Consider the following 22,027-nt stretch of genomic DNA (forward strand, 5'->3'; position numbering starts at 1 on the left):
ACTAAAACGCACTGACACAAATGCCACTAATGGCAATAAAGCAAACATGCACATTCACTTGTCCAAAAATGTATGGAAATAACGATAATCCCTGGGCATATCGATATCTTCATGATTTCGATAACAAAATCTAACAAACAAAAATGAGGAAAAACAATTCAAAGTCTGTGAATGCCAACAGCAAGTGGTAAACCTATAACCCGCGCAATTGAGCGAGTTGCAGCGACACTAGATTGGGAATGGAGTTGAATTTGGTACAGCAATGTGTGTATATACCTGGTATATATGTGTGCCGCGCGTTTGTGTAGATAGATCGAGGCAGACAGATGATAGGTAGACAGACAGTTAAATGAAAGGCAGATTATAGAAAGCAGAACGATGTTTGTGCCCACCAATAAGTCAAGAAAGGGTGACTCGGAAAAGCTTTTTGTTTTATTCATGGTTAAATACTTAAATACTTGTGTTTTGTTTTGATATTTGGCAGATGTGTCGCCAAGAATGTGGGTTAAGGCCTCAATTACTGTCTGATGGATTTTGTTACGGTGAAATGGCGATTAAAGGGACAGTACCCATTCTGTACACGCTGAGTTTTAAACTCAGTATAACTCTCCAATACACACACTGTAAACTAGGGCATTTGGAAACTAGTTCGTGAAAATGACAAGGGAATGTTCACATTGTTAATAATGTGTTAACAATAAAATTGCTGCGAATATATCTGGAAATCATTTAATGTTTTTAAAGGAACGTATTATGAAGAATTTTTATTATTGAATATGTGACATACAGATGGATTAGCTATTGGACTATCCGGTTGTCACTAATTCTGTAACTATTTAAGAGTTTTGCATGGAGTGAGGCGTTTTGTGTTTGAAGGTCGGATTTTGATGTAGGTAAGCCGAATCCCTCATCTCATTTTCATAAATTCAGGTCATCTTTGTAATGACATTGCTTGGCTTTAGAAAATATGCCTTAAAATGTCATTGTGTGTAAAATATGATTTCAAACTACCAGAACACCTTGAAAAAAATCATATTTGACGAACTTAGTCGCCTGACCACCCAGTCTTGGGAAAGCCACGCACAGTATGTGGTGCACGCCTATTTGGATTGAAGTGCATTTGAATGGAATTATTTCAAATAACATGCTTTCTTTCTCCTTTTATCGATTTCAGTGTCTCTGATGTGGCTGCTCCTAAGGTAATGTATTTACCAAAGCATCCACTGGATGGCGGCCTGAGCACCCTATTCGCCAATGAAAGCAAACTCAAAAACACAACTTTCAGATTCACAGCATCAGGAAATTTCTGCAGCCATTTCGATAACTCTTCACAAGAAGAGGTTTAACTGGTGTGCATGTGCGTATGTGTGTGTGTATGTTGGGGTGTGGTGGGATAGCAGCCTGGTTTGAACCCGGGCATCCTAGATTTCAATTAAATATATTCATCTTTTGTACAAGTGTATGTTGCAACTAGTGCAGTTATTAATTATAACAGGTTCGGCGAGGGAACACTTAGCACGCAGACTACCTTATTAAATGCTTAAGCCATCTTCAATGCAAAACACCATGGGTTAAAATGAGCTTTCAACATTATTAGTTTAAGTAATGTGTTTTCTGGTCGGATTGATGCCAGTGATTTTTGAATTTGTAAAATTACAGAAACTGACAAAAGGTGAAAGATGACAAAGTCTGCGTTAACATGCATTCCGTCATTTAAAAGCGTATTTCGAGGCAACTGAATTAAAATCCAAACGCATGAAGGAAGAGTTTTTGTTTTAAATTCCGCTCGGTGCAAACGTGCAGGCAAAGCAAGATGTTCGGCAGGAGTTGTAGCGTGTGCTGTCCCCGATCGCCCTCACGTACTCTGACCGTGTCTCTGCACGTTTTGTGGCTTGTGCCGGTGTTTATTATGATAGGTCCGGCAGCCAGAGAGCCAAGACCACCGATTGAGATGAGAGGGGGATAAAAAACAACTTTTATTTTTCGGCGCGGACAATAGAGAACCTTGTCGCCAATCCTTAAAAATAAACGTAAGTGATATGTTCCTAAATTGGAGTGAATCGGGTTCTCTCACGTTATGCTGCCCTTAAAATCAACTTAACGAGAGGCACCAACCTCAAGTGGTGCTGGGGGCAAATCTCCCATCTCCCTAAATCAGTGTAAATGTATTTCTAGAGGCATATACAATCACCTCAGCGGCAGAAAACGGAATATTAGCTCCGTGTGCGAAAAACTAAGATTGCTTTGGGTGCAGTGCGCGTCCATGCACTCTAAAATAGATATTAAATAAGATGGCCATAGTGTGAGTTAAGCACATTTTAATGGAAAAGTTAATAAATAATCTTTATGGACCATTTCTACAGCTTTAAGTTCTATGCATGACCGCCTATTTAATTAAGCGTATTATTCGATAGAGTTTTAACAAAATCCAACGGAACCTGTTGCTCTGAGACGTTTCAAGGTGGATTAAATGATCGTCAGCGTGACTGTCAATCCTAAACCTAGTCGTTCCAATAAAGTATTTATTTAAAATCCATCCAAAATATTCTGACTGGTGAAAAAATGTCGTTTATTTTCCTTGTTTTGATAACTCAGTTAAACCCCGAATATTAGCAGCTACAATGGGATGCTGCACACGCGACTTTTAAATTCAAAATGAGTGTATGTTTCTGAAATAAAGCAACAGCAAAGCTTCTGGAGGTTATTCGGATAGTTAGCATTCACGCGTATACACACATAAACACACAGATAGGTAGATCTAAACATACCACGCGCATACACAAATTGGTGCAGATATTTGTACATATGAATGCAAACTTATACGAATTTAAACAGATATAAACAGATCTGTATATATGATGTATAGCTCTACATTATGTTATGCCTTTATGTATATATACGTCGAATATACTTCCACGGTAAGCAATATATACGAATGGACAATTTGACTGTTCGCTTTATAATTAAAAGCAAATGATTTGATTCCCCCCCCCCCTTATATTCTGATTTGGACACTATTCCAGTCATAGGTTTAACATGAAGTAAAATAATATGGGATTTGTGCTAAATTCCAGTTCTTCCTTGCGGATAGAAGTTGAGAACAAAAACATATTTAAGAAGGAATTTTAGTGAATGGCACAGGTCGGCTTTGCACCAAAGAACACTTTTCACGGTCTTCGCGCGCGATAGCGAATTTCTAACAAACATAATCGAGCAGAAAGTATTCGAGTAACCTCTGATGTCCGCCTCACTCCCGCCGCTCATCCGTTTAATATTGAATGCAAAAGTAGGTGGGTAGATTAAAACTTATAAAACACATAATCACACCCGAGTTTAATCTTCAAACTTTTATTGTTAAGATGTTAACGAGAAATGAATATTAACACTTTTTAACATTTAATACATCTCATATCATAGGTGCGTTGAAACGTAACCTCAATGAGGTACTCAATATGGATTACAACATTAAAATAGAACATAAGACTCTTTTCCGAGGCTTTTTGAGATTCAGCTCCACTGAAAGGCCTTTATGTATATAATGATTTGGAAGTTGTGACCATTTCTTGTGTGCAGTTAGTATCCTCGGGAAAGATCTGTTTCATTTCAAGGGAGTTTGTGACATTGTTCACTGATCGCATTTTCCCTTCTCCGCAATAATCCTGGTCCCCATAGGTTCATCAATTATTTCTGAATTTATTAAATCGATCTGAACTTTCAAGTTGTTCCTGGGGAAGAGATCTAGCAGCTTGCTCGCGCTGAAGATATGTTCCAAGCTTGCCTTGGTAAGAATGTTTTTTAAAAGTATATTACTGAGTTGCTCAAAAGGTTTTAAGGGTCACGGAGTCTCACTCTGTGAGATCTTGTCGTCAGGTACGTGGAGAGGCTTGCAGATCACAGGGTTTTCTTCACAATAAACAGTCAAAGGGACGCCTTCTCTTTCCTGGCAATTGAAATAATTATTTGTAGATCTTTGTGACACTTTGAAGAATTCTTCAGTCTGTGTGGCATGTTTTAACCAACTCCAATACTGTGGTCATTTCATGGTCAGTATCATCCATAAAAAGTATAATTTAAATGGTTGCAGTAGTTTTTGAGAGACAGATCACGAGTATTTAACAAAAGTAAATCACGAGGTGGAGGGTGTACTTTAATCTCTTGCAGATTCCGGCCTGTGCAAACTGTCACATGAAACGACCTAAACGAGCCTTTGCTTAAATTTTCATCCTTGCTTCTCTCCTATGAAAAGTCTATTTTCAAATCTCTCTCTCAACTTTGTCACTCTTTCCTGGCCACTCCAAAGCGATGCACATGTGTAGGATGTAAAAGTCGCCAGCCAGTTAAATGTAGGATTCATAACAAAAAAATTGAACAGCCTGAACGATCTCTCAAACATCTTCCCCTCATTTAGTAACTTGTGTGTGTGTTTGTTTGTGATAGCCTGACGCGAGGAATAAATATATTTACACCCTTCCGATCTGAGTTGGAACAGATACATTTCTTAATGTATTGGGGTTTTGTTTTCCCTCTGGGGCTGGGGAGAAGACACCTCGAGACAGATTGCTGGCTTGAAACTTATCTGCCCCGGACAATGACAAGCAGAGAGATCGGCTCACACTCTCTTAGTTAACACAGGCCAGCGTTAGGAAGAAACAGTCCCGGCTAAATGAGGGTAGCGGGTGGGTGGGAGGCTGCCATGCACTCCAGAAAAAAATCCAATTTTCCATTCCAATCAGTTACATCTGCGAGCTTCTCAGTTTCAGGCATTTAATTCCCCCTCCCCCCGCATCGTCAAACTTCCGCCCCTTAAAAAACAAACTTCTGTAATTAATTGTCGACCCTTGAAGTCAGCCGTCATATTTTATGCATTAAGTAGTTAATACATGATACCACACAGGAGAGAAACACTGACTCGCAGCAGCACTTTCTGCAAACATTGTGTAGGGGAAACATGCAGCAAACTGTGAACCTCCATTGGAAACTACTCAATATCCAGTCAACGTGCCGACAGATGCCGTCGGATGGGCATTAAACTGCAGATCTATAATTAAAACCAATTATAATGCAATGAATATCGAGCGAGACCGTATTGAACGCCAACACGCTGATCATCCTGGAGATAGATATTATCAGGCTATTGATGTGTGGCTTCTGAGCGCTTTTTACTCACTGACTTCTCAGCGTCTGCGGCCGGCTCATTTCACTCAACTCTCCAGGACTCCTTGACATTCATTTTTTTAGGGGGGAAGATTCACCCCCCCCTCTTTCCCGAGTCGCTTCCAAGTTGGATTTCTCTTTCTCGTCTCGCAGTTTCTTTAGTCGAATCGTCTCCCCGGAAAGGTAAATGTTTCTGTTGTGTGAGTGTGTGTCTCCCCCTCCTCCCCCCATCCAAATCCCGATTGGCCCTACTTTATTTGATTTTCGAGGTGATTGAGGGCCGATTGACATGAGACGGGTGGTGGCCAGGGCAGGCCAGAGCAGGCAGGAATTTCGAGTTGTGCGATCCGGTTACGCTGCTGCTTGCTGCTGCTGCTGTGTGGCACAGTGGCGCCACCGTAAGGGCGGCTCTCTCCCCCCTCAACTTAAGGAGGATCTGTGTCCAGGAGCTGGGAAGGGTTATTCCCATTATTCACAATCACCTATCTTAAAGATTGACTTTTGTTTTTAAATGAAACGGAGAAAGCCCAATTAGCAAAATAGCCCCCAACTCTCACCCAAAATGTAGCTGCCAGAGGAGGAATATTCTGTTTTCATCTCTCAAATAGACACTTTACAACATCACCTTAACGCGGCTACAATGTTGCAGTTTGCAGATGTACCAAAGTTAATAGATAACATATTTATGTCGGTTTTCATTCCGCATGTAGTCATGGTGGTGCGGAAGAATGTGACTGGTTGTTTTGAGAAGCTCGCAGTGTCGGATCTGGCTGTACCTTACAATTCAGGGAGACGGAAATCTGTCTTTGTGGTTTCAGAGACTGAATTAAATAACGACATTGATTTCTCTTTGGTTTTTTGAAATATTGGTAATTAGTCTGAGGCTGAAAATCCAGCGTAAACCCCGGGGTTCATTTTAAGAGTCTGTGTGTTTTGGGGGTGGGGAGCTGGGGTGCTTGAAGTCCCGCTGCACTTTGTTTTCACGATTTAGACAAGGGGTTAAATAATGTGGCAATCGCAGCGTGTACTTGTTAACTGAAATTTTAATCGTTTTTTTGGGTCATTGTCCGAATGCACTTTGCTTTTTGAAATGGAGCAAGTTGGTTTGAAACGCTTCCGATCCACCTTAAACAACGCTCTTTGACTCCTAACAGCCCAAGGCAGCAACGAAATAACGCCAGCAAGTTTCTGTTATTGAGCAGCGCTAATGAACTGACCTCTTGTCCATTGATCTGCTCAAACCAAAATCGCAATTTGTCTGATGCAGGGAATCCTGGTCAATCAAGGTGCAGGAAAAGGAAAGATGTTAAGAGATATGTATGCGCGTGTAGGTTCTCTTTCTCTCTCCGGAGGATATATTTCGCATTGGGTTTGGAACAGATAATCTGTCCTGGTGTCAAATATGAGAATAGAGAGGGCGAAGGAGGAAACGGCATCCCCACTCTCCAGCAACTGGAGTCGGAGCCCAGAAACTCCCGGTGCACTCCTTATCCCGCCCTTTCCCCTTGCCTGTCTGCACAGGCACACACACAGCTTAGCGGCATTTTAGATATTTGGGTTTAATAGAGAAAACAAATGGAAAGAATGGGAGAGGGGAGAGAGAAAAATAAGAGTTGACTTTATTAAATATTCAACGCGGGCTGCCAGACAAATTTACGTTCGCGCTCATAAATTATTAAAAGTCGAAAGCATCTGTCTATCAAAACGCAGTTTATCATTAACTAATTTTACATGACAGTGGACTTGTTTTATTTATACAGAGCGCTGCTGATTTTTTTTAAAGCCAGAGAGTGTACTATGGGTTTGATTGTTGATGAACACCCAGGGGAGGACAAACTGTGTAATGAACGCATCACCATTTGACAGGCACTTCTTCGTGTGTGTACGATGTATACATTTATATAGGAATTTAGGATGGCACTTTGTAAGGAGAGTGTAATTCTGTATATATGCACCTCTGTGAGTCTGGATGGCTGCCTGTATCGGTGTTACTGCACGTGTTTCTCACTCTTGTGCCTGTATGTATGTGTCTATGTGCCTGTTTTGTCTGCGTCTGTGTGTATGTGTCTATGTCTGTATCTGTTTGTCTATGCGTCTATCTATATGTGTGTCTATGTGTGTGTGTGTGTCTGTCTGAATGTATGTGTTTATGTCAGTGTGTGTCAGTATGTGTCTGTGTGTCTGTGTGTGTGTGTCAGTGTTTGCTGTGTTGCGTGCATCCAAAGGGCTCATCGAGGCATCTAATGATCTGGTCATGTGGTATTATTATCTGTAATAAATGCAAACCGTCTTACAGTAATCAAGCTGATTAAAAATTACTGCGCGCCAAACACGGGAAGAAAATGGGGTTCTCATGTTTTATTCCTTTAATCAATCTGAGTGAGCCACGCTAGCAGCAACATTGCTGTCCCCTCCCTCTCTCTGTCCCTCTTTCACTTTAGAGGCTCCATCACTAGTATCGCTGTGGATGTTGCACAGACAAAAAAGAGTCTTTCCCGGACCAGGAACGGAAGCGAGCAGTGATATGCAAAAAGGACAACCAGAGGAGTGCTGATGAGTCAACGCAACTAATAATTTCTTTCTCATTCTGTCGCTGTCAGTCCCACCGTCTGCACTGTGGAGAGAGATATGATGAAAGTGACACAATCTATCCTCCCCCTTCCTTCCGCACTGGATCGGCAGCTCCCCTGAAAGTTTGTCTTCATAACTGGAATTTTGGAAAAGATTGTTTTCAATATTTCTTGTTTTCTTTGTATATAAAAGAGAGTTTCAATTATTATTGATTTGTGACAAGGAGTGACCGCTTGAAGGAAAACCTCTGGAGTTGTGTGTATGTGAGTTTCACTTTCTCTCGACCCCTCCTCACCATCCACACCCTCCCCCCGAATGCGAAATCGGGCAGGAGCCGTCAACACAGAGGATCTGACTACAGATTCAGCTTGTTAAACATTTAGACCTGGATCCCCTGCTTCTCACACATGGCCAGAGTCATATTTCAGTACATCCACTTTACAGGCACATCCTAATAGTAAGTCACAGGGACACAGTGGGAAGAGATTTTTTTTCACACTGCTAAAGAGAGAGGTACGGCCGCCTCTCCGGTGAAGGACCTAAAAAGAGAGCAGCTGTTAAAAAGTTGGATTTGAACCAAAGGAGATAGTGACAGAAACATTAGATATAGCTACAATGTCACATTAAATAACTTTAATCCTTCGCAGCGTGCTGTTACTACCTCTCGATGCAGTTAAACGGCAGTATCCCCCCAAGTGTAGGAGGAGAAGTGCTTCTTGTTAGAGTTAAAATGTCAAACAGCTGTTTGAAGCGTTAGAAAGTGACAAATTCATTTAAGTGAAAGCTTTGATATAATGCATTTTGATGCCGAAATGTTCGTTTCTCGCAGTCCATTCGAGGAGTTTAAGGTCTGTTTAAGTTGACAAAGTCTTAACTTACACGTCACATTTACAATAATCTGTTGTTACAATAATAAGTTAATCCATTAACTGCAGATTTCTTTAAAAAAAGATATGAATTGATAGGAACGGTTTTGGGTGGGCCAGATCAATTTCTATTCCATAAGGTATGTTCAGAGGCTCTGTATCTTCAGTACAGCTTCCACTTTTTACTACGTAAGAAGCAAATCGACTTTATTTTAATCACCGTGCGTGTGTGATCTGTCCAAATGTAAACGGAGATACTTGTTCTCCGAGGTCGGGCAAGTCGGCGCACTGTAATCAGAATAAACTTGACCCATATTCTGTTCTTCCGACTGTTTTCTCTCACAGGTCTATGCAATCGCCACGGTGATCTGCCTCCGGGAGCTCTCACCACCACCCACCCGTGGCGGAGAATGGAAATGAGAAGTGCGAGCCCCCATCCTTACCCCCGAGACAGCCCCGAGAGAAGAAACAGCAGCCCCGAGGCGCAAGGTCCACCCCCCGGTAAGAAGGCCAGGCTGGAGCCGAATGGTAGCCCGACAGACGGAAGCAGACGGAGATCCAATGGCTCCCCAGTCAAGGCGCTGGGAGGTATGATGTACCGAGTCTGGGAGCTGACAGCAAGGGCCACATTCACACTGGGTGTCAGGGTTCACGTTGGTTAAACTTTCTGTGTGCTCGGTGTAGGATTACAGGAAGAAGCTCGGCAGATTTGATGCCCTGCCCAGTATGAGCAGCTCCTATCAGCCCCCTTGTCACCGTTCAAGGAGAGAGACACCAGACTTTCCCCGAAGTGGGAAAACTTAATGGGCTCTTTGCCACTTAAACGTTATCCACGGCTTCCGCCGGCAGGTTCCTGTGCTAGCGGTCTCATTTCGTTCTGGGGCATTTAAAGGACATTTTTTTAAACCAGAAGTGATTCGTTTAAAATGCTCTAATGTTGAGAGGGGTGTACTAGTTAACAGGGAATTTTAGGACTCTAATCGTGGCAGTGAGTGAAAGGGAATATGAAAGGGTACCTGCACATATTTGCAAAGTAAAAGTAGCATGTCCCAAACTTCTCCAGATTTCCAGCATCCATACTGCGGATGCTGGAAATCCGAAATAAAAACAGAAAATGCTGGCTAAACTCAGCAGGTCATTCAGCATCTGTGGAGGGAGAAAGGTAGTTAAAGTTTCTGATCGAAATGATCCTTCTACAAACTGATTATTTAGATAGTAGAAGGATAATTTAGATCCGAAATGTTAACTGTTTCTTGTTCCACAGACGCTGAATTTATCCAGCATTTTCTGTTTTTATTGCCCGATATTGTAGCTTGTCCTCCAGTGAAAGTACACCAGTCTATCTGACTATGGCCGAAGGCCGCCAGTACATTAACGAGATTGACTGAATATAGATTTTCGTCGCACCATCTTTAGATTGTAATCTTGTTAGCACAACTCTTCTGGTAGCCCGTCTTCATTCTGCCCTTTAAAACACGTTGTCACGCAGAGAAGCAGTTGTTCACATCTTTCAATGCTTTAGTAGCGTTAAGAGTTGGATTGGGCTATATAAAACGGCAGGAAGTACCAGTGTGTGTCTGGGTGAACATGATGAACGGGCTGTGACCCGTTTTCGGAGGAGAAGAGGATTTCTAGAGTCGAAAATCCGAATTATTAAAACCACCAGTTTGAGCCATGAATAGCTAAATTGTAAAACCAGACCGAAAAAACACAAACAATGCTAACTAAAAGATTTGTTAGTCATGTTCACTGAATAATTGATACCATTTTAGGGAACCTCAGAATGTTGTTGGATAAAGGCGCTAGGTAGTGTTATCTCTCCAGGAGCCCCGGCGAGTTTTGAAAAGCTGTCGAATCTTGTGTTCTCTGTGAATGTGACCGAGGGAATGACTAACCTCTCATTTGCACGAGCTGTTATTGGGGGTGTTTATTTGTGAACAGTTCCCTTATATCTTCATATATCCTCGGTAATCCAGGATATTTAGTTATCTGCTTTCACTGTCTTGGATTCCTAATTTAATTGTAGTCCCTGTCAGAAGTCTGAACAAGTCAGATGTTGGTTTAATCCCACAGTGGCGATAGACTCAGGTTATTAGAACAACTAAAATATTGCAACCTTGTTACTCTAGTTAACATTATTCCAGTTAAAACAAAATAGGAAATAATCTACAGATTCATTTTTAAAGGATTGCGGGAAAGAAAGTTAAATTCCACGAGGCAATTTGGTAATCACACTTGGTGAAGTCATGGGGTCTAAGTGAATAAATGATAAAGAAGCAGTTAGATGATAATGACTGCACCATTAAGATTTTTACAGTGAAAATGTTGACACTAGTATATGTCGCGGAGTTATGGTTATGTGGTATAGATTTGCACTTGTTAAGAAGGTGTAAAATGTTTCGGATGTATATATAACTCGTAAAATCAGCAGTTAACATTCACGAGGAACAACGTGCATGTAAATTCGAGATTTAGTACTCAAATCCCATTTGTCACCAGAGCAAGGTGTGACATCCATAAGTCAATCTAATTGAAATATGACGCAAAGTATAACATTTGTTAAACTGTCAAGCTTAGTAAATTATTCAGGTTCTGCGTTCAAATTTCACTATTCAAAAACAATGTTAAAAAGCTTACCAAATGGAAATAAACTGCAGCTTTGCAAACGGTAGGCTGCAGGAAAATTTGGTTGAGATATGAGTTTGTATTTATGTGCAGAGCTGCTGGAAGGGTGGTAGAAGTGAGTTGTCTCTCATCCTTTAAAAAGTACCTGGATCAGCACTTGGCACGTCACAAAATTCAAAGCTATAGGCCAAGTGCTGGTAAATCGGACTCGGTAGGGAGGTCAGGTGCTTCTCGCGAGTTGGTGCAAAAGGGCTGTGGGGCCTCTTCTGCAATATATGGTTCCATGATTATAAATTAAAGAAGAATAAATATTATAGTAGGACCTACCTATAGGAGGCATTCCTTACCTTCTAACCGGCATCGGTTGTCTATTCATTCCCGAGTGTCTCCAGATTGCAGAAAACCCCGAAGAATGATAATACGCTATTTTGTTCTATTGAAGTTTGTCCCCTTCTAGCACATCCAGTCTCTAATCGAGCCATCTGTTTGTACTTTGTTTCTCAACTAAGACTGACATTTACAGAATGGGGCTGTTGGATGCACTTTGTAAATGTATTTGCCGACAGTAAAGTATTTACTGAAAAAGCATGGCCATACACCGTTGCCGGATTGAATCTGCAAATTTAGCAGTGAGATTTCAGCATTCGACATTCTCGCCTTCTACTGATCACCTTTGCTTAGCAATGTACTCATTGCAGAAAGCACAGAGTGACCTGACCAGAGTTACGTATTGACTGATTAGCCACGTTTTCTGTATCTGGATCTTAATTGAGTCGGTATTTAGAGAGTACTATCCCCGCGCTCCCTTAGACTTAGACTTATAAAGAACTGCAGTCAATTTTAACGTTCATTTTTCTTTTCGTTTTCCCCCTGTGGTAAGTTTTTCAACATTGTTTTTTGAACAGTGAGTCACCTTTAAAGAATTTGTACACATCAGTTAATGAGTCTGACACAATGAGAAAGCAGAATTAACATTGGTGGGGATACTGCGAGCAAGTCAAGATTTAATATTCTGATGCAGCTTCCCGCATGTACCACAAAACCCAATTATTCTGCAAGTCAAAAACTAATCCCATTCCCTCGTCAAAATCCATTGCTCAAAATCAAGTTAAACTGAGTGAGAATATTTTGCAAATGGTCTGATTTTTTAAATTGGAAAAATCCTTGATAAATCCCTGCTAGACAAATAATAACTTTTTTTGTTTAAACGTTTGGGAAGTGTAACAAGTTTTTCATTTTGCAGCTGAATCTGGCAGCAAATGTTTTCTGTTTTCTCAGAGGACTTTGCACTTCTACGTCTGTTCTGAGACCTCTTGCCTCTAATGTGCTTGCTGTGCATGTTGTCAGCGTTTCAGAGGGAATTAAGTAGTATTATTTTTTGCTCAAATTAAACTAAAATGTCGTTAAAGCAATCTCCCCAGTGACTTTCAGAGTTGTGCACGAGCTAGGTTAAAAGACAGTGGCAGTCAAGATTGCATTGAGCTGCAGTACTCAATAAAGACACTCTCTGAGCTCTGAAATCTGGTCTGTTTACCAAAAGCATCGGTGTACAGCTAGCATTAATAAACAAGTCACCGGAGAAAATCTACGTCCTGTCAAACAGCATTAACTAGTGACTGCGCTGTGATCAGATCTGACTGTTTTCGAAACAAAAGCCCGTGTGTTATTAGGATTTTTTCCACCCCACATTCAGGATCAACCCTGCCTGTGTTCTGTGTGGTGGAGCAGTCGGACAATCCTGTAGAATGCGAAGGCAAAGAGGAACATGCTGAATTTGTGCTGATTCGGAAAGACGTGTTGTTTAATCAGCTCATCGAGACAGCCCTGTTATCCCTTGGATATTCCCACAGTTCGGCAGCACAGGCTCAAGGTAGGATCCATTCTCTTTTATTTGGCCACTGCATTTGTGTTCTGATTTGAAGAGGGGAAGAGGAAAAATCATTCTTAAATCCAGTATGAGAAACTTGCTGTGGAGTGAAGGCAAAAAAAAGTTGGGTTTCATTGCGATGTAAAAATGTTTTAGCAATGAGAGTTTGGTCACTATTTCTGTGAAGTGCAACCTCACAATGGTAACATCCCACAGAATTCATATCAATAGGACCTCAAGCGGTTTGAGCATGACACAGTATTATAATCATTACAATGCTATTATGTCTTAGGGCATCAAAAATCATCTGTTAGTGATTTGATATGGAAGAGTTTCCTAATTTTATATTTCTTGGTTGGGAGATAAATGTGCAGAATCACGAACAGCAAGATATCATGACATTTGATTGTGGTGTTGTAATTACCCAAATGTTGGGATATTAAGCAATTTGTTTTAATGGTGTCACATGCATTGGACAGGAAGGTGCTGTGACGCGTCTCTTACCATACAATGAATCTTTTTTTAATACTTGGAGAATACATTCAACGAGGGGGGAGAAATGTCCCAAGTTTATGTCACTGTTGGGCAGTTCGGACTGTTGGCTGGAATTTCTTTTTCCCATCCATTCCACACAACCTAGTACTGTAGTGTTAGCATTGTGGCCTGCAGTTATAGTGTAAATGAGGCCTGAATTCAGGTTTAGGTTTTTGACCCTAACACAGGAGCAAAACTTTGCTTTGGGTTCATTCTGGTCCTGAAAAAACAATATACGTAGCACAGGTTTAACAGCAGTGTGAAGCCCAAAATAAACTTTGTATCAATTGTCTAAACACATCTCAAGACATACTGTATATATTCCATGCCTTTTTTTATCATCTAACTGAAAATCAAATTTTCCAATTCATTGTTATCAGGCCTTAACTGCCATTAGTGTAGGAGTTCAACATTTAGAATTCATTAAAATATATTAAGATGGGATCACGGGTGTTGGTCTATGTAGAAAAATACATACTTTGTTCCCTCATTTTGGTTTGTTTGAACTGGCTGGACTGTGTGGGGTCACTTCATGTACAATTTGTGCCTTTTGATACTGATAGAGATACAACGATGCCATTCATGGCAATTTGCATTAATAGCTTGGATAATGAAAAATACTCAAGAATTCTGTAATTGGATCCTGAAGAGTATTTGAGGACTTCAGTGTATATTCTCCCTAATAATAATGTACTGACATTATACTCATAACTGAATTCTCGGTGGTTCAATATTTCTAGCTGCAATATTTCAGGTGAGCTAGCTGGATCTTTTGCTTGATCGTGCTGTCTTAAACTCAGTAAAACACTGATCTGCCATTCTACGGGCCCAGGATTAAATCCAGTTTTGACTCCCACTCCAACCTTGTTGATCAAAATGAGAGAGTTTTTGGACTTTCATCTGGGTTTTCAAATGGAATTACCTGACGCAAGGCCCTCGAGCTTCATAAGAGGAAAACTCAGGGATAGTGAGCCTCAGATTGCAGAAATACATCTTCCAAAAGTGCTGACACCACCCATGTAGAAATCTACACCCTAATAATCAACAACAAGTTGTATTCATGTAGCAGCTTTAATGAAGTAAAATGTCTGATGGCCCTTCAAGGGGATGTAATCATATATAAAAAAAAGAACCCAGAGCTAAAAAGGAAACATTACAACTAGTGATCAAAAGCTTGGTTAAAAAGGTAGTCTTCCCTCTTGGATGATTCAACAAACTATATAAAGTAAAAGGGGAGAAATTCTAAATATGGTTTTGTTTGTGAAAGCAACCAACTAACGAGTTAGTTTCTAATCCCACTCCATCCCACATAATGGAATGTCATAGGGAGGGAACAGACGGTAGTGGTCTTGGGGTGTGTGGGGTTTTGCCTGACAGAGAACCTCGTGCACAAGTTTGATATGTCCTGCTTGGGATCTCTGACTTGTTTGTATTGTACAGCCCGAACTCAATCCCTGACTTTGCCAAAATTGGGTCATAGTCCACATGGACCAATTGTATGGAGCCAGAGTACATTAGGTCGAGAATTTGGCCTACTTGGACTGACACTTGCTTGCAGCAAGCGCTGGTTATGACAATTGGGCCCACTCAAGGCCCCTGACTCATTCAGGCTCCCATCCAATTATGCAAGTTTTACAGCATAAATGCCATCCCTGCAAACAGGATTATAAATGCAGAATTTGTGTAATCAAGAGGTGGAGATAGGATAGAGGTGGAGAGACTCTTCCCGCTCAAAAAAGACAGTAGGACTAGGGGGCACAGCCTCAAGATAAAAGGGGGGCGGTTTAGAACGGAGTTGAGGAGGAACTTCTTCACTCAAAGGGTGGTGAATCTCTGGAATTCTCTGCCCGTTGAAATGGTGGAGGCTGCCTCGCTAAATATTTTTAAGGCGCGGGTTGATGGGTTTTTGATAAGAGAGGGGATTAAGGGTTATGGGGAGAAAGCGGGAAAGTGGAACTGAGCAGCGACAGATCAGCCATGATCTTATTGAATGGCGGGGCAGGCTCGAAGGGCTAGATGGCCTACTCCTGCTCCTATTTCTTATGTTCTTATGTTCTTATGTAGAATGCATGATATATGAGAAATAAGTTTAGCTTCTGAAATCTGGTTAGATTACAACCTCAAACTAACTCTTTGATACCTGCCAGGCAATCTGTTAGCCTCAGGAGAGTGATGTCACCTTGATCCAGCTTTATTAAGTTATTTTGTAAATTTTATTATGAGGGGTAATTTTCCAACATTTTATTGCAGAGTGGGGTCACCTTTTCCTACCAGCAGCAGGTCACATAACTGAGAGTGTACATCATTCTTTCCCAGAATGTTGATTAATAGTTAGAAAATTCTGAATTGCGCATGCTCAAATTGCAGGTATGTACTTTTATTGGATGGGCTTTGAAGATCAGTGACTAGTTCCTCTCTGCTTTTTTTAATAATAAGTTGTACGAAGTGAAAGGACAGGTAGAACCCAGTGCTGGAACCCTCTAACTGTCCCTTTGTAACCCCGGATAGACATTGCATATGATTGACACAGATCAGCTATTAGGAAGACCAAAACCATTGCCTTCTACACCCACCATTAAATTTATTTCCCTCTCTGGCTGCTGCTTCCATCTGAATCAGATGTTTATAATCTCAGCAGTCTACTCAACCTGGGGCTGCGCTTCCAACCACATACCCTCTCCATCACAAAGCCTATATTTACCTCAGTTCATCTGCCATGAAAACACTCATTCATGTCTTGGTTATCTCCGAATTTGATTATTTCAATTCTGCTGTTTGTATCCTATCCACCATTAAGTCCCACTCACTCATCTACCCATATATTTGTTGATTTATTTTGGTGCCTGGTTCCCTGACATCTCAAACATAAATGTTTCGTTCTCCAATTTAATTCTCTTTTTGCTTTTGTCCTCCCTAACCTCCTCCAACATTCCTCCAAAACATTGTATTTTCCTGCATCTTTAAGTCTTGTGCATTCTCTCTTCCTTCATCTCTCTGCCTTCAGTTACCTAGGCCTCATGTATTGAAATTTTCTCTCTAAATTACTTTCCCTCCCTCTCCCTTTCTAAGACCTTCCTTAAAATTACTTCTGATTTACTTTTTTATCAACAGTTCATATATTTTTTTGGTTTGCAATCCTTTTTTAAACTTGTACTCCTGAGAAGCACTTTCCTACTTTAAAGACACTATAAAAAGGCAACTTGTTTTTGAGTGCAGTGGTTATTTTGTGGTGTATTTTTTGGGGCTATTCAAATTCAGGCGTACCTCCTGATAAACTCCCCTCAAATTCAGCTAGAGGGAGTCAGGCTCAAGGACACACAACTTAGTCCACTGAATCTAAACAGCCTCCACCCAAAGGAAAAGAGTCAAGATTATTCCCTTCTTCCTGGCAGTCTTACTTTCAATTAATTTTTAGCTAGATTGTAATTTTCCTGGATATTATAAAGATCTGGGGGAACTATTTCCCCATACAAAGAGAATAGAAATTGGGTTCATTGAGTGTTTGATGCAGGAGACCTAATGAGACAATTTAAATTTTAAAAACACACAAACATTTATTATCAAAAGCAAGCATGCAATTTGGTGTTCAGTTTTTATATGAAAAGCATAAATTGCAAAACTAAGTAAATCCCAAAAAAGAAAGGATAGCTAGTTCTTGCATGGAAAGTTCCCATCCCACCCATTGTAAGAATTGTAGCATGTGAGACAGAAAATTTGGTGGACCTTTTGAAGGTCCAGTGAGCGTGGGCAGGAATTTCTGTCTTGGAGCATCTGTGGCTGGAAAATCCTGCCCCTTATTTTTTATGGAGAATCTAAAATTCAAACTTTACTTGTTATAGAAATAACACTTTCAAAATCAAATGTTAAAATAAGGTTATCCTAATCATTGAATATGTGAGACTGGTAAGGTTTGAAACATATCTAAAACAAATCTAATCTTATTTTAATTATAATGGGATATTTATAATGAACTTATGGACTTATATAATTAATGACCACGTAGATGATGTTCATCAATAATAGACTACTCCTAATCCACCTCTCATATTTGGTGAAAGCACCAACTATTATAATGAGTACATCCCTTCAATTTCTATTAAATTGGGCAGAATTTTCCCAATAAAGTACTGGCCAGTGTGGCAAGCTGCTAAGATAGGGCGAGAGGTGAAAAATTGGGCTTGCACCCAGTTTCTCACCTTCCCTGATGTAAGCAGCACTGTTTTGCTAGCGAAATCAGCTTTGCGCTGAAGCTGTTTTAAGTATTAACATTATTGGGTCCCAGATGCTATCGTCTGGGCTCACTTACCAATGATTGAGGACGGCGAGGGGGGGAGGTACGGTGATTGGGGGGGTTGTCCCTATCCAGAGCAGTGATCGGTGGGAGGGAGGGCAAAGTTTGGGCCAGCTACTGGGGGGGATTGATCATTGGGGGGTGGGAATTGGGACTGGGGACATGTCCAGGCCAGTGACCAGGGGTGTGGGCAATGTCTTGGGTGATGAGATAGTGTGTGGGGTGGGAGAGGGGGTTGATTGGTGCAGGCAGCGATCAGGGGTTTGAAGTCCGCTGGCAATCGAGGTTGTGAGATGTCCGGGGCAGCCCTCGGGGGGGGTGGGGCGATAATGATATCCAGCAAGGGGGGGTGGGTATGAGGAGTGATAGGAGATTGGGCACCTGTGTAGTGGTGCCCCTAGAGCTCAGCAGCCACCTTCATAGACGAGCTGAGGATCCACCTACAATTCCCCCCATCCTTGCTGGAAAAAACCTGAGAGAAAACCTGCCGTTTTCTTGCCTGTTTGACACTTAGAATTTTTCTGAGAAAACTCTGCCCTAAATGACATCATGGCGTGAATACCAGTGTGATCCATACTGGTCTCTCAGACATGCTCCGGATTGCAATCATCCCACACTCCGTCACTTTTTGGGAGAATGGTGAGTTGCTCGCTGGTACTGCAGTGAGGGGACCTAAACATGCCAGTGAACCTGGTTGCAGAGTGTTTGGGCATCACTTTACAAGGATGCCCTGATCTCACAAAGCATTGGGAGACCCTTCCCTTTCTCTATGGATGTGCCCCCACCCCTCCCCACCATCAGTAGCATGGTCCCCCACCCTCTTCCTGACACGGTCACCAACATTGTGGAATTGGGGTCCTCCAATGGGTCCCCTTGCCTGACCTCCAACATGCCCCCTGTCATAGCCCCACCCCTTTGGCATTGCCTTGAAACATTGACACTGACCAACTGTCACTTCCAGGATGCCCCGTAGGCACTGCCAGATGGGCACTGCCAAATGCACACTTCCCGGCTTTGTCCTCGATAACCCGGGGGCTTCAGTGGCATCAGAATCCCCCCACTGTGGCCATCACACCTGGTCTCCACCCTGGCAGTGACAGTTGGTCACTACTGGAGACCAGTACTGGTTCGTGCCTGTGTGACATCGTGCTGGAGAGGTAGGAACATTAATGGAGAGGAATGATTGCATGCCAAACCCATTAATGAGATTGGAAAATAGTCAATCTCATGCTAATCTGCCTTTTTGGGTGTGTTCCAGTTTGCGTTAGTAGAAAGGAGTGTGATGATCGCAAACTGTTTGGCGCTGGGAGTGGAACTGATTTTTAGGCTCACACATTATTTTCTGTGATCGGCACAATCTATGCGGTGAGGTCAGAAAATTGCCCCCATTGTTTTGAATTTATTCTTGAACTGCACCTTAAGTAACAGTCATATTGGACATTTTGCTTAGTCAAGATATTGAGAGGAAGTTTAGAGGGGGTGGGAGGGTTGGAGGGGGGAGGACCAAGCAAAGGTCCATTGATTTAGGGTGGGATTTTCTGGCTGCCAGAAAGATATCTTATCTTTCTGGACATAGTGTCCAGAAAGATAAGACTTGGAGCCTAATATTCTTTGATTATTGGAGCTCAGAATTGTATGTTTACATGCTACTGTAATAGCAAGAACCATGGAATACAATTTTTTTAGGTGTGTGAATCTCTTATTGGTGAATTCATATTGTATTCAGGGGAATACTGTGTCATAAGCTACTTCTGCTTCTGTTAAAATATGTTTTATTGTTAGTTTATCCAAAGTTACTTATAACTTGAAAGCCAACTACTGCAGATGCTGGAATCTGAAACAAAACAGAAAGTACTGGTAAATTTCAGCAGGTCTGACAGCATATATCAAGGAGAGAGAATAGAGTTAAAGTTTTAAGTCTGGATGACCCTTTGTCAGAGCTGAAGAGAAGGAAAATTGGACAAGATTTATGCTGTGAGGGTGAAGGGTACCTGTTGAGATGGCTGTAATTGATAGGCCTCGCGTAAACGAAAAGACAAAGGGAATATAAATGGTGTTCATAAAGGCTGAGGGAAGTGCTAAGAGCGTCCATTAAGAATGTGTGAATAGCAGAACCCTGACAAAGGGTCATCCAGACTCAAAATGTTGGCTCTATTCTCTCCACACAGATGCTGTCAGACCTGCTAAGATTTTGCAGTATTTTCTGTGCGGTGTTGTTGTTATGTATTGTTGTCTATTTGTGGATTGGCTCTTCCACAGAAACTCTGAGTACACTGATGATGGCAATAGGGTCACAGTCAATAATGCATCTATCTTGACAGTCACTTTCAAACAATTATAACAAAGAGAAATGTAATAAGGAGCAAGTAATCTCTGGGGATTCTTCGACACCGTGGCACTTCAGTGGATTGTTTCATGAAGGAGTAGATGCTTGGATGGATTAATTTTCTGTATTTAGTCACAGTATTGTGGAGTGTTTGTATGTAAGAGCAAAAACTGGCTTTTGGTTTGTGATTTTGCACATGGATTAGTTGTCTGATCTTAGTCACACTGCTTTAGAAAAGGAGGAATAAGTACAATACAACCCCACCTGCCAAACAGGATTTACCTTCCAATCAGCTCATCACAGATTATAAGCATTGGAAAATCCAAGGGGGCGATTCTCCCAAAAAAATTCTAAGTGCTGAATTGGCGGGAAAAATGGCGTAATTCATGATTGTTTCTTCAATGGGAGTTCAGACTGGAATCTCCCACACTCCGTGCAATGCAGAGCTCACAATCATGGATATCATTAAAAGCTCAGGGGTGGGGCCTATTCACACTGAAGTCTGAAAGTTCCAGGCCTCTGCACATGTGCAGCAGACCCAAACTGTCAACCTCCTGTTTGCTGGCCAGCTCAATTGCCCGCGACCTCCACCATGCTGCCCCACCAGCCCCCCCCACTCTGATCATGGCCCCCACAAGCATTCCCAGGCCAGCCCCGAGCCCCACCCCATCCTAATGCGCTCGATTTCCAGCACCCCCCCCCCCCAGCTGTGACAAACCCACCCACTCTCCCCACCCTGGCAAACTCCCCCATCACCATCCCCATCCACCTCACCCCCACATGGGAGGCAGACCATCCCTCCTGGCCTGCTCCGATCATTGGCCTCCCTCCACGTATGGACACCTTGTCCCTTGGGCAGTGTCAGGGGACACAGGTTGGCACTGCCAGGGTGCCCATGCCCAGGGGCACCACCCCCCACTGCCCGACCCATGGGGGGGCCCCGATTGCTGCCCCCTCACTCCAGTGGGGTCTTCTGCTAGTTACCCGAAAATGGGGAGCTATTCTAAAGCCCACTGGAGTGAAATACTCCTGGCGGGGTGGGAGATGCTATTGGGCCCAGAGGATTCAGTCCTGAGCTTGATAATGACATTTACCTGGTCTTCTTGCCACATTCCAGTGTGATCTCGACTGCATCTGGTCTCTGGCGGTGGGAAACATGCATGCGTCGGGAACACATTCGCAAATCCCGCGAATCAGCACACTCGGTCATCTCCCAACCCGACGCACCAGGCAACTTGTGGGTCGCAATGGGAGAATCGCCCCCAAATGAGTAAAAGAAAATGAAAAAAATGATCAACATCAAAGTGAATTCTCAGGGGATATCTATTCTGGCTGACCAATAAGAATGGTACTGGTTTACACCAATGTCATCAGCAAGAAAACACGTGCCCTTTTCTGAGGAGGCACAACCGACCTAATAATAGTTCAAACTTCTAAGCCCAATTCAACCGAAAAGGAAAATTATACTAATTATTTGTGACCACCATGCACTCTATTCATTGTGATGCCAGTGGTGGACTGTTTCTTCTCTAGGAGCAGGCATATGAACAAAACTGGTGAGGGATGCAGACAGTCTGAACAAATCTCCCTGTGGACATGGGCTTATAAACTGCTGCATCTTCCAGGCATAGGAGCTGCAAGATACTCCTCCAATCTGCTTACTCCACTCTGCACTGAAGAGCTGGGAGATGAGTTTGAACATAGCTCTATAAATTTAAAAAATCTGGATCTCGTTTAGAAGTTTTATTGGTAGATAAGGAGCTGGCTTCTATTCTGGTTGCTTGTTCCTATGT

The 22,027-nt window shown here is 42.1% G+C and overlaps 1 protein-coding gene across 2 annotated transcripts in view; it reads left to right on the plus strand.

Annotated features, from left to right (window-relative positions):
• The first annotated feature begins 5,260 nt into the window (after nucleotides 1–5,260).
• satb2 (SATB homeobox 2) overlaps nucleotides 5,261–22,027 on the plus strand; it is a 243,207-nt gene continuing 226,440 nt past the window's right edge. The window contains exons 1-3 of one of the 2 annotated variants that reach the window (XM_080198766.1): nucleotides 5,261–5,337; nucleotides 8,937–9,179; nucleotides 12,910–13,086. In XM_080198766.1, coding sequence (XP_080054892.1) covers nucleotides 9,002–9,179; nucleotides 12,910–13,086 — 355 coding nt within the window. In that variant the 5' untranslated portion in view covers nucleotides 5,261–5,337; nucleotides 8,937–9,001. Of the gene's footprint in view, nucleotides 5,338–6,460; nucleotides 7,033–8,936; nucleotides 9,180–12,909; nucleotides 13,087–22,027 lie in introns of those variants that run through there. The other variant, XM_080198767.1, reaches the window with a different exon arrangement.

Source organism: Carcharhinus amblyrhynchos, chromosome 11, assembly GCF_965287045.1.
Source record: "Carcharhinus amblyrhynchos chromosome 11, sCarAmb.v2.hapA, whole genome shotgun sequence".
Classification (NCBI taxonomy): Eukaryota; Metazoa; Chordata; class Chondrichthyes; order Carcharhiniformes; family Carcharhinidae; genus Carcharhinus; species Carcharhinus amblyrhynchos.